The sequence below is a fragment of the Myzus persicae genome, unplaced genomic scaffold, assembly GCF_001856785.1.
Source record: "Myzus persicae strain clone G006 unplaced genomic scaffold, MPER_G0061.0, whole genome shotgun sequence".
NCBI classification, from domain to species: Eukaryota; Metazoa; Arthropoda; class Insecta; order Hemiptera; family Aphididae; genus Myzus; species Myzus persicae.
Window position 1 is genome coordinate 196485 of NW_019103922.1, and position 14251 is coordinate 210735.

The 14251-nt window shown below is 26.8% G+C and overlaps 1 protein-coding gene across 1 annotated transcript; it reads left to right on the forward strand.

The window, feature by feature from the left end:
- Positions 1-4513: 4513 nt before the first annotated feature.
- Positions 4514-12492, forward strand: LOC111036369 (probable Dol-P-Man:Man(7)GlcNAc(2)-PP-Dol alpha-1,6-mannosyltransferase). The gene is made up of 8 exons (XM_022318376.1): positions 4514-4832; positions 5617-5749; positions 5822-5995; positions 6864-7017; positions 7111-7255; positions 10669-10895; positions 10962-11219; positions 11491-12492. The coding sequence occupies exons 1-8, from the start codon at positions 4707-4709 to the stop codon at positions 11855-11857; spliced, it is 1584 nt and encodes a 527-aa protein (XP_022174068.1). The 5' UTR covers positions 4514-4706; the 3' UTR covers positions 11858-12492.
- Positions 12493-14251: the final 1759 nt, after the last annotated feature.

The following is a 14251-nucleotide window of genomic DNA, read 5'->3' on the forward strand; positions in this document are numbered from 1 at the left end:
TTTGCTCCATAACAAACACCCGAAGCGTCTTGCAAGAAACCGACTAGAGACCGTAAAACACGAATTGGTCGATTACAATATTAGTCATCGTCGCTATTGACGTGTTTCTGTATATATAATTATTTACAATTAACAACAATTATTATAATGACGGCATAATAACACTCGAATATTGTGTTACACTCGTAAAATGTATTAAATTATATTGTATTACTATTATAATACGCCAGTGATTTGTTACGAATTTACGGGTTATCTTATCAACAGTGACAGTGATTACGTTTTTATCATCGGGCGTGCTCGTTTCTTAACATTATATCTATGAAACTAAATAACGGGCGCGGCTCTTAAGTATATGTCCACGATCGATATGCCGTAATATGCAATGTATTATATATATATATATGCATATATATATATTATTTAAATGTGTATTATAATAGAATATTCTACAATCGTCGGTCGATGTCAATTGAATATTGTTAAAATGTATTGCCGTCTATAATTGAGAAATTTTTTTCAAATGGTGTCTGGCTAGACAGTCAGTGACCTGCATGGATAGGTATTTGAGTATTTCGTATATTTATGATGGTTTTTTTTCAATTAAGTACCTATAGGTAGTACGGGACACCTCTGTATGTCAAACTGTCAATGATCCCCAAAGATACAAACCAAAATTTAAATCTTTACTTTATTAAATCATTGGCCATTGCATACAGTTGCGCCGAACACAAATATCATGTGGAACGATGACTTCACTTATTAAATTTAAATGCCTGGGAAGTTGCTCTGGGTGGGTGAGTGGTTAGACAAAATTGTTTAGTTACTCCGACCCACTGATTGTATACCTACGAAACATTCTGCAATTCTACTATTCTGAACAAAGGAGAAGGGCAGTATTTAAAAGTCTTCAATGCCTATAAAAATATTAAATACGATTGTGTTTTATCCCTTAGAGGTAGGGTTACTATACGTCTGGATTTCGTCTGGACAGTCCAGATGTCAAACATCTGTCCGGATTTGAAAAATGTCCGGAATTCCGGATTTTACAAAGATAATCGTTTAACATGGTTAAATTGATACAATATGTTATATCAGGTGACAGATTTTCGTGTTCACTCTATATAAATGCACAGTATGTAATTTATATTTTTGTTCGTATTTTTTCAATATACATACCTATTAAAAAATAAAATAAATATTTTATTTATTAAACTTATTTTACCCCCCCCCCTCCCCCTTGAAACGGAACTAATGTCCGGATTTGGTCTAAAAACATTATGGTAACCCTACTTATAGGTATTTTTTATAATTGCTGTAAGAACAATCGTTTTTACGACTTATGAGGGTCATTGCGTACACATTTTTAATCCACGAGTATTGAGTTGTACCTATGTATGCTCAACTAGACCTCTAAATGGGGTACTATAATATTGTAAACGCCTCATATAACCGTGGAGGACTTAGCCCCCCTCACACCTCTTAGTAACAAAATTAGGTACATCGTCTTACAATGTAAAAATCTACAATAATCAACACTTAAAACTTTTTATACACATTTTAACACACTTCATATAAATGATAGAAACAATATATAGGTACATACTACATGTATTTAATAGGTAACTACTCTTTTTATTAATTTAATAGGATAATATAACTTATGCGATGATTCCAGTAATACACAATCAATTATAATATAGATCTATTTACTACTTAGAGCTTTTTGGTGAGATCTATTTTCTAAAAATTGCTCTTAAGCAATTAATTTTTTTTTCATAATATATTATGTAGGTATCGTAATATTTATCATCCATTTGATTTCAGGTACCTACCTAATTATTTCATATTTTACCAACATAAAATTGATGGTATCTTACTATAATAATAGTTATACTTGAAGAAACAAGTGCTAAATAACAATTTGAAGGTGCTAAAGACCCTTTGCACCCCCCTAGTTGTGCCAATGATTGTACCATGAGTTCAAGTAGGTACATTAATTTAACATTTTATGATTTTTTAAATACAATTAATAATATTTAAAGTTTCAAGAAATTTATCATTTTGAGACGATTTGAGTAGAAACCTACTACTACTACTGACCTATACTACCTCTTAAACAAAAAACTAGACTTATCTTCATGACATTTTTCATTTGCCATATACTACCTACCTAATCTCTACAGATGGTCTATTTATAATTAAGTTATACACTTATACCTCACATGAGCGATCAATTTTTTTTTATACTTAAATTTATGTGGATAATAAATAAAACGCGTTTTTGGACTATCTACGTATGACTTATCTATATATTATATTATTATTTAATGTAATACTGCGTAGTACAAATCGTATAGATAGTAGTGATGTGAATGTGTGACGATAACATTTGGCATGGCCTTTTAGCCTCGATCACATTGGTCGAATTCACTCGTCAGAAAGTATAAGAAAGCCCCCTAGCAAGTTTTGAATACGCGGCTAGTATCTATACAAGTTTTTAGCTATAGCCCTATAGGTACTATAGGCCTATTGCCGCTATTGGTTATTAATTACTAAACGGCTGGGCGTAAAGTAGATAGGTGATAAGTAGGGCTCGGATTTATATTATGTAAATACATATAGGTATTTTCACTGTGATTAAATAATTTAATTTGTTTTGAATGATTTGTAATGAAATGGGCCATACTTATAGGGGCGTCATTTCAAAATGTTGAAAGGTCCATCTATGCTAACAACTAGAAAGGACAAAAAAAATTTCAACAGGCTAATATATTATAATGCATACCTGCTATATAGTTATAAGAAAAACAATTTTTATCGTTACCTACCCTTGAAAATAAGATTCTTTTTATATTCCATGTAATAATCTAATAGGTATATTATGAATATTGTATACCTAATAATATACTAATAGTTATTGTTCTTAAATTATTACTTTTGTAATTTTAAAACTCAAGATTTTTAAACTTAAATTTAAATATTTATACACACTTTACCTATTTTGCTTGAAAAAGTGAAAACATTATTTTTTTTCTTCAAAATACTAGGCCTCACTAAGAGAACTCGTATGGAAGCCTAGGAGTTTTAAATTACCTACATTAAGTATAAGTGTAACGTGTAAGAATAATGTTTATAAAACAAATCCTGAACTCTTTAATCACACATAAAATATTTAATACAAACCAAACATTTTTATATTTCATTTAAATTATTTAATAATAAATTAATAATAATATCATTAATATCCCATAGCCATAGTTGCCGATACTTAAGTCCAATTAAAAATAAATATCATTTGCCTGGAGCAGAAAAATTATCATTTATAATAGTCAGGCCTAAATATAATCTTGATGAATTAAACTGTTGTAGGTACTCATGCACAAGCATTAAGCATACCAATATACCATGCAACACCTCAAATAGTCAAATGACGCTCCCGCGTAGGTAGGTACTTGATATACATATTTCATATTCTCGACATAAAAACATATTTTTAAATATTTCTCTATAATTATTCAATTATTCCCTACCCACACATTTTCACAATTTTGATAATTTATGATTGTATTTTATCAACTGTCTAAACCTATCGTATTTTGATGACAATTTTATATTTCAAAATGTATTTTTTCACAACAAAAAGTACCTACTAATCATAAGTCATGAAATCTAATTTATGCTCGTTATGGGTTAGGTTATCGACTTTTATGATCTCTACATTCGATTGTCAATAATATATTTATATTATAATATATCCTGGATGATGATCTTTTTAATTTATATTAAACCTCGTTTGGACGTCCGGGGTACTGCAGTAGATCATCTTAGTTTAAACTGCCTAAAATCGATAATGCGAAATCTGTATAGTACCTATATTATAACTTTATGTTTCTTTTTACTTTTTAACTTACCATTTTTAAATTAAACTTTTCATTAACTTAATTTTTAACTTAATTTATTTTTATTGATATAAACTTAATAAATAACGAGTTAATTTTAATCAAATACGAGTTACCTACATTAATTTATAAATAATTAAGTAATACAAATAATAAAGTATTATGATAGATGGTACATATTGCATAAAAATTTATTTTTTATTATTTTAAAAACATTACTGACTATTTATATATTAAATAATAAATAATAATAACTTAATTTAAGTTCATAAGTTAATTGTACGTTCGATGTGACTTTCAACTTACCTGCGGACTACTTGAGCTAAAAAAAACAATTAAGAAAACTATTCACTTTAAACTTTTCAAACGTTTTTTATCAACTTAACTCAACACAATAAAATTTACCATTAACTTGGCTAGCTGAGACTTTTAAAAATTACGCCAAAAGACGACGTGTAGTTTTGGTAGATTATTCATTACTCATTACCCACCTTTTTTGAAATAAGCGTCAACATTTTAGAATCCCCTTGACATTTCTTTTCCGATAGTACAAGCTCGCCGACAATCTGATAACACGAGTTCCGAACTTTTGATTCTGAATATTATCAAAATATTGATAAAAAAAAATTTCAAGTTATGATATTTTAATTTTTAATATTTATTTTCTTATTTCATATGTCTATTAAATTTCATTATTGCACTGTTTTGCGTTCGAGCTCGTTATCACTTTGCTGCTCGAGTTGCTGTTCACGTTCAATTGAACGTTGTGCGCTCGTTGTAAACACGACATAAATATAAATCATCATGGACAAAATATTGTACATTGTATCGGCGACACATTTGGTTCTCTGCCCGTTCACCAAAGTCGAGGAGAGTTTCAACATTCAAGCGATGCACGACATTTTGTACTTAAAAAATAATTTATCACAGGTGTGTGTAGACAAAGTTTCATTGACGAATAAACTGTTGCTTTCGCCAGTGCGAATATTTAGATTTCCGTATTTAATTAGGCGTCAAGTTGCCAAGCCAAGAACCATTTTTTTAGTTATTTATTTTATATTTTATTATTTTGGCTAAAACGTATCATACAATTAGAAGTATCTATGTTCTTTGTATATTAATTGAAATTATCTTTTCAATCTTTTATGTACTTCTTTTGTAAATTAAAATAGCAAGTTAAGTACCTAAAACATTTTAAAATTGTTAATATTTTTGCATAATATATTGAATATTTTTCTTAAAATAAAAACAATCCAATTTAAATCTTGAAGGCAGATTTAATTAAAAATATTTTCGTCCAGCTATAGGTACAAGATTTCCACAACTTATTGTATAAATTATTATTATTACCTAATTTGAAAAGAAATCATATTTACAATTTTACGTTGGTAAAGTGATGTTATTAGTGTTGTTAATAATATTCTTGGTTATTGAGGAATAAATTCAATTTCTTTAATATGCAATATTACTGTGTGTTAATTAATTTTCTCCAAGATAAATTTGATCAACATTTTAACTTGAAGTTAATACTTTTCCAGTATGAATCTAAAATTAATTTTTTTATTAAGCGTTCATTTTAGTTTTGTATTATAATAACATTTTTTGTATACTTATTGTTTATTGTATATATTCATAAATATTTTAGTAAACTTAAGTTATTATACAGTTAGAATATTATTTATATTAGTACTTAATACATAATTTATTTTTTCAGTATGATCATTTAGAATTTCCTGGTGTTGTACCAAGGACATTTTTGGGTCCACTGTTCATATCAGCGTTGTCATTTCCATTTAACTTTGTTCTTCAGTATCTTCAGTTCAACAAAATGTTTAGCCAATTATTAGGTAATATTAAATACTATAATATTAATCACTATTTATATATATTTTTAAATTAATTAATATTTTAATTTACAGTTCGCGCAGTATTAAGTATTGTAGTAGTTACAAGTATTAAATACTTTATTAAGAGTATTGCAAAGGTATTCGGAAATGGTGTTGGAAACTGGTTTATCATCCTAACAGCATCACAATATCATTTAATGTTTTATTCAAGTCGTCCACTCCCTAACATTATGGCATTTCCTTTAGGTCAGTATTTAATCTATAAAAGTTAAGTTTCTCTATAATATCTATACACAGTATTGTAAAGACTCACATAATACAGTACTACAGTCTAAAAAATATATTTTAAATGTAAATAATACCTATTATGTAAGAATGTTTGTAATATCAAATGTTCCAAGAATTATAAATTGTATTATAACTTAAAATGACTTATTATCAAGGCTCTGGAAGTCCTTGCAAATGTATATATTTTTTTCAATAATTCTTAGAACATCCAAAGTAAGATAGGTTTCTTTACAACATTTTTGTATATTTATGCTTTACAGTACTATTTTTTCTAATTTGAATCTTTAGTGCTAATTTTAGCTGTATTCTCATATATGAATTGATTCAAACACATTCTGTTGAAATTTTACAATATTTGCTTATCCAGAATGTCTACAATAATATATAAGTTGATATTATTGGAAATACCTGTATACTGAAGATAGTTATTTCTGTAGTAAGAGATCAGGTACTTGATTCCTGACCAGTAATGTTTTTTTAAAAATTTAAATGTTATTTTACTTGTTTCCTAATTGTTAATGCCATTTATTATTCATATTTTGATGTTTTTGGTGTATATTTAAGTCATAAATAATAACTTCCATGGTGCTGCAAGTTTTGAGCCTTCCTTATTATCTAAAAGATGCTTATAAAACTATCTAGTTTGAAGCAGTAAATGTAAATAATTATAACGAACTTTAATGTTTTTACTTTACAATACTGTAGACTGTAGAGTGTTAAGGTATTTTTAAAATAATAATTTACACTATAATATGTGTCACTATAGGTTAATGCTACATTAGTTGAGCATTTTTAAATTATACTAGTTTTTTTGTTAGGGCTACAGTAATGGTAGCACTGAGTTCTTGGATTAGAGGAAAACATACCTTATTAATATGGAGTTCAGCGATTGCTGTTTTAATATTCCGTTCAGAATTGGTTATTTATCTAGGTATTATTATACTGATGGAGTTGTTATATAAGCGTCTTAAATTATTTAGGTATGTCTTATAGTTATTATTTCAAAGTTGTTATATGATTTCACTAGATTTATGTTTGTATAATTATATGCATTTTAAATTGTTATTTTTTAGGGGACTAAAAATTGGAATTTGGGCTGCATTGACTGTTTTGACTTCAAGTATTGTCATTGACTCTATATTTTGGGGTCGCCCAGTATGGCCAGAAGGAGAAGTTTTGTGGTTTAATACAGTACTCAATAGAAGCAGTGAATGGGGTGTATCCTTTTCAACATATTTGATGAAAAAATACCCAAAAAATTTACTAATAGACAAAAGTAACGATTTTTAATAATAAATATCTTTAAAATGTTACCATGCAAATATTGAAAACAGTAGGTAGAATAAATTAGTTAAGTTCATAATTTTGTACAAAAACAGCCAACTTTCAGATGTCATGATAAATATTATGATGGTTCATATCTATGAATAAATAATGTTATTCAAACAATTTTTGTAAGAAAAAAAATTAAAACTGCTCATACACAAATATATTTAATTAATTAAAGTACTTTTGAAATTTATCATTAGTTGATCATAACGGCCAAATATGAATAATAATTACTAACTATAGTAGGTACTTGTATCAAATTCTATAAAAATTAACGCTAAGTTATTAATTTTAATTGAGTAAAAATCAATGTTAATAGTATCTTAAGAGAATGCCACACCTGCATGCATGTCTCAGTTTTACAAACGTACAGCATAGCAAAAATTGTTTCGCATGAAATAGAACCACCCAAGCTGTAGTCAAAGCTAAGCAATCATATTTTCATGCCATTAAAAGGAAAACATTTACCAAGCAAAATCGTTTGTTTATTTTTTCAATATCACCATAACAAAAAAAGTTATTCAAGTTTGAAATAATGAATTTTTAAACAATAAGAACTTTTCTTGTGTTTGTGATATTGAAAAAATGAAAAAGATGTTGCACAGTAAATGTTCTCTTGTTTATAGCGTGAAAATTTGGTTGCTTAGCTTGGATTACAGCTTGAGTGGTTCTATTTCATCCAAAACAGTTTTTGGTGTGATGTATGTTTGTAAGACGGAGGCAACACATGTGGGGGTGGCATTCTCTTAAAAGTTAGTTATTATTAGGGAACAGATTTATATGTAATAAAAATAAAAAAATATTTAAAATATGAAAGTATAATTTATAAAATATGTGCTAAAAACATCAAAAACATTTTTATTTTTGTATAAGTTCAATGCTTATATGGAAAAAATACATTATATTTAATTATAAAAATATCAGATATATATTATTATATAGAACAGGGATGGCAAATAGGATTTTTTCTACGTGCCAATTTATGACATAAATCAAAAAAAAAATTTCAGCCGTGCCTAAATTATTTTTATTAACACAGCAAAATACAAATACAAAATATAAATGAAAAATTAATGATTATAATGTAGAAAATTATGTAAAAATGGAAATAATGTGAAAAAGATATTAAATTATTATTGTTTGTTAGAAATCGTTTGCTTCATATTGGTTGAAAGGTTTTTTATATCTGGTTGATATGATGTTGATTGCAAGGCAATACATGCTGCCGAATCTTCCTCCGTTAATCTGTTCCTAGCCTTTGAATGTGTATGATTTAATACTGAAAAAAGACTTTTGCAAGCATATGTTGAAGAAAAAATTGTTAACAATGAAATTGCTAATTTTTTGACAGAAGAAAAATTTTCTGGAATATTATTTCATACTTCTAATATTATGTTGTCAACACCGCAATCTGTTTCTTTTTTATGTATTCGATGACGTTCCAATTCTTCGTTACGCTCTCGCACATTCACAAATTTATTTGTCCAAATTGGATTAGTTTGCAAATCGATTAACTGCATTTCTAAATTTTCTAATTCCATCCAATTAAGATAGTAATCATTAAAATCTTGCACATCGAATAAATCGGGATAATTAATAATTTTTATTAATTTTTTAATTTTTTTAAAATCATGAAATCTTTGTGAAAACTGTATTTTAATCAAACCAACAATATTTGAAAATTCATTGGTAAAATCCCAATTGGTTTGTTCAAAAATGTCCACTTCACCTAACATTTTTTTGACTTTTGGGAAGTATAGAAATTTTCCAGATTTGACATCTTTAATAAACATATTTATTTTAATTTCAAAACCTTTTATTAATCCATACATGACTTCAATTGTTTTCCCTCGGCCTTGTAACTTTTTATTCAAAGTGTTCAAATGTAATGTTAGATCTGTGAAAAACATCAATTTTGCTAGCCACTCTGTATTATAAAGTTCTTTAAATTCAGTCTTATTATCATGTAAAAATAGGCGAATTTCGTCCAAACAATTTACAAATCGTTCTAATGATATAGCCCGGCTTAGCCAGCGTACATTATTGCACAATAAAAGAGTATCATATTCACAGTTAACATCATTTAAAATTTTTTTAAATTGTCTTTTATGCATATCACGAGCAACTATAAAATTAATAATTTTATTAACTTGTTCTGACAATTCTTTTAAATCACTTGTGACGACTTTGGAACACAACATTTGCTGGTGTATGATGCAGTGAAATCCAATTATTGGATGTCAAACATGCTTTTCAAATAACTTAACAAAACCTATTAATGCTCCAGTCATATTGGGTGCTCCATCCGTCATAACAGAAATAATTTTTTTTAAATTTAAGTTAAGTTTTTTTAATTCATAGACAACAATATCACAAACATCTGTACCTCTTGTTCTTTCTGGTATATTAGCTAATTTTAAAAGTTCCTCACGCATTTCATTCTCATTTGAAAAACGTGCAAAAATTGCTAATCTAGCAGATGACTTTATATCTGTTGTTTCGTCCAAACAAATCGAGAAGAAATCACAACTATTAATATCAGACTGAAGTTGATCAGAAATATTGAATATTATAGAATATATTATATAAGACATATATTTTTCTACATACATAGAACACATGCATATAGAAAATATTATAGAATTACGTGTTGCATTCAGAATTACAATTTCTTTTAAATTATTGAATATTAAATGTTGCCTGTTAGGTCTCAAAATATTTTTAAAACGATCGCTCCACATCAACCGATGTGATTGGAACATATTTAAGGAGCAGAATATCTGAAGACAATAATTCCAAAATTGTTGAAGGGTGTCTGCCACTAATTATTTCATTGATTGCTTTAAAATCAATATATCTCAGATTGTTTTCTGTAACAGCATAAATTTTATTTTTTACATCTTCTATTTGTTCACTTACGAGTCTTAATTTTTCTCATCTCTGATTCGACAATTTGCATATCATCATTTAAGGACATATTTTTTATTGTACTTCAGTATACTGGTAACTGGTTCACTGCAACAAAACTTATGAATGATGAATTGATAAAATATTTTTAAAAGTATTTACAAATTAGTAAAATATTTAAAAATATGTAAAGTAAAATTATTGTCATTTTAATAAGAATAATTTAAATTGTGAACATTTCTTACCAGATCTTAAATATCTTGTTCTAATAAAAATATGCATTTATGTTTTAGTTTTTGATGATAGTCAATTTTATGAAAATGTTATATTAATATTGTTTATGCTTAGTTATATTTTATAATTCATGTGTATTTTTCTTAATTACACAAAATTAGACTACACCGTTTTTATGGTACTTCTATTCCGCAATACCACGGGGCGTTGCATTTTCTATATTCTTAATACCCTTTGGTGTGGTATACGATGTTCGAGTAACAAGACTTCTCATTCCAACATTGATGTTCGTATTGATTTATTCAATACTGCCACACAAGGAACTTCGGTTTATTATTTATGTATTTCCAGTTTTAAACGTATCTGCTGCTACCTATTGCAACAGAATGTATGCTCGAATGTTATTGTTATATAATTTTTCAGTCAGTAAGTTTAACTTATTTACCATTTACAGATGGCGAACTAGATTTAGACCAAAAGGATTCAAGAATCTATTTGCTCTTCTATTCTGTGTTGGTCATATTATTGGAAATTTGGCTTTTACAGTAATTCTATTGAGTGCTGCAATTAAAAATTATCCAGGTGGCCATGCAATGACACTATTGCATACATTTGAATATAATCATCTAAATGCTAATTATACAATACACATTGACAATCTTGCTGCACAAACTGGAGTAACTCGATTTACACAACTCAGTGATCATTGGACGTAAGTAATTCAATACAAAGTAATATTATCTTGATTTATTGAAACCGTAAGAACTCAATAACTTTATTACTACAAACATTTCAATCAATTTCTATTCCTTATTTCTTTTTAATTTCTTTAACTCTAAAGGTCTTGATTGATTTTATTCATTAATAATATCAAAAAATTTTAATTTATCATGTTCATTGAAATGTACGGCACAAGTATTTAAAAACTAAACAATAATGTAAAAAAATAGTTTTAAACTAATTTGTTTTAACTTTATAAATAGGTATAGTAAAACAGAAAATCTGAAACCAGGATGTGAAGAGCTTATGTCGTTCACACATTTAATTGTTGGATCAAGTAGCCGAGATAATGAAGAAATGTTGCATTATGTAAATACTCATGGTGTTATGTCTACTGTTCCAGGATTTTCACATATTTCGTTTAATTATAACACTTTTCCACCTCTCAAAATAAAAACTAAAACACAAATATTTTTGTTGAAAAAAAAAAACATTAAGTCTGGTGTTAAGCAAAACATAAAGAAAATTGTTGAAGAATTCAAAAATGAACAAGATTTTGCGAAAAAAATTGATTTAAACTTAGATTTGTTAGATAAAAGCACTAAAAAAAATAAAAATAAACAAAAATAAATTCAAATTAAGCTTTTGATATAATACAAGTACATTTTTAGTGAATTTTAGACAATTATACACCTGTACCATATGTATAAGTTAATTTAATAAAAAATATAAAAATAAATTTTATCTGTCCCACTAAAGCTGTATCAATTCAAATTGTTTTGTTTTCTTTAGATTTTGTTCTTTCCAACGTGAAAGTAGCATCATTTTTTCTATGGCTTAATTTTAATATAATATCAGAATTGACTGAAGTAAAATTACCTATAATATGTTTATACATTAATTGTATGAAGAGCATTTAATCCACTATTCTTCCTTAATTTTTTTGTCTAGCACTAGAATAATGTATATGTTGCAGTACGTTAAGTTTTTTCATTTGAATTGAGTTGTAAATTAAGATTGATTTTTTTTTGGTTCCAAGCTTCAGACTTAAATTGATGGTTTAAGTTATATATAATGACTAGGTAATTTATTTAAATTTGAAATACATACAGATTTTATTTAAAACATGAGATTAAATTAAATTTGGTTACATCAAATAAGACAAAATATCAATGATTACTAAACATATTCATCATTATTATTGTTAAATATTTCACGTAACTATTATATATAATATTATTGTATTTATTAATAAACGTTGTACATATTACAATTAAAAATTGTTCTACTATCAATTTTTAAAACTTGAATACTTTAAAGACTCCTGTTGTTTTTGTAATTTAAAATGATGATTTTATGTTAACACTTGCTTAAATTAATTGTGTTGTATTTATTATTTTAATCTATTAATTAATCATTGAGGCGTATATTTTATTTTTGTAATGAATTGATATTTAATTAAATATTTAAACTTGTCTGTTAATAAAATAAATAGCTTATTATAAGTTAAGTTAATATATACTTCTAATTAATGCTCTGTATTCAAAAGTAAAACTGATATCATCGTTTTGGTTTTGAACTTTTGTTCTTTTTGTTTAATTTAGTTTTATATTTGAATTTAAAATGTATAGTTGTTGCGACAATTAAATTTATTTCATTTGATTTACTCATGTATGATTGTTCAATTTATGGAATAAATGGACCCACTCATAATTGCATTGTCGTAAGAATGTAAAACTACTGAGTTCTTCTTGTGTGATATTTTTGAAACATTAACTTAAGCAACCATAGTCTGTACAACTATTTGCTGCTAGGGTTTACCATAATTTGGTTCTACTGCAGCCTTATTGTATTCCTTTCTGTCTTATTACATGATATATTGACTGGTCCATGTCTTATAAGCAATTTAATATAGGAGTTGTGTAACCACTAACTAGTATACGTACAACCATGGTTGAAATATTTAATTTCAATAGTTGGAGATAAACAGTGAGCAAGAAGACTTGTGCTTTATAGTTTACGATGTTTACCAGTAGGAAGCTGATTTTATCTGTAAGCATGATTAAAGATAAGATCTTATCTTAAGTAGTGTCTGTTATTAAACAGTGATCACTTATATATGTTACTTGTGTTTCAATATTTGCGATACACTATTACCTATAGCTTACAAACTAGGTAGTTGCACCTACTAAAATGCAAGGCTGAGCGTTTAAGTGTTATTTAAGTTATTTTTAACTAAGTTCCATAATTTTTTTTTTTAGAAATTACTCCAAACTTCAAGGATTAATTTTTTTTAAATTTAACGAAACAAATTAATTCTATTGTCATGTTAAATTATATTTTTTCTAAGACCTCAAATTTAAAATGTATTTAATTTCGTAAGAAAAAAAAAATTACCAGAAGTAAGTATAAAATATTATTAATAAATAAAATAATTTATATTAATGGCTATAATATTGCATATCCACAGAATATGTATACTATAAACAGAAAAGCGTCGAGGGTAACAGCATCATTAGGAAGATAAAAATATAACTATTTGCACAGTATACCATGTACCTATTTTGTATACTCATTAGTTATTAATGATTAATGATTATCTACATGACTAATTAGAAATTACTAATTGGATATTATACTTGTATTCATTCTTAGAATTACAACTGATAAACTGATAAATAAATTGAATAATATTTGATATTATAATATATATTTTTTTTTTTTGTTTAAACCGACAGCAGAGGAGGATCTGTTTGAACACTACTACTCCTCTGGTATTATATTAATTAATGTGTGAAGGTAGGTAATTAATTATATTCTAAAATCAATTAGGTATAACTTAGTATAGTTGTCGACCATTAGGTAAAAAAAAATAAAAATGTTGTGTTGGATTTCGTTATTGATGAAACCGTTTAGTCAAAATCGATAATCAAAATTTGTTTTTATAACTTATTATTTTTAATCTTGTAAATAAACCATGTGGGTCGAGACAGATTTTCGGGTATAAATTTGGGGGTCACGGTC

Excerpts from the sequence above, each read along its gene's own strand:
- LOC111036369 (XM_022318376.1), top strand. The coding sequence starts at position 4,707 with ATGGACAAAATATTGTACATTGTATCGGCGACACATTTGGTTCTCTGC. Across the intron at positions 7,018-7,110 it reads AAGCGTCTTAAATTATTTAG|GGGACTAAAAATTGGAATTT; the intron begins GTATGTCTTATA and ends GTTATTTTTTAG. Across the intron at positions 10,896-10,961 it reads GCTACCTATTGCAACAGAAT|ATGGCGAACTAGATTTAGAC; the intron begins GTATGCTCGAAT and ends TACCATTTACAG.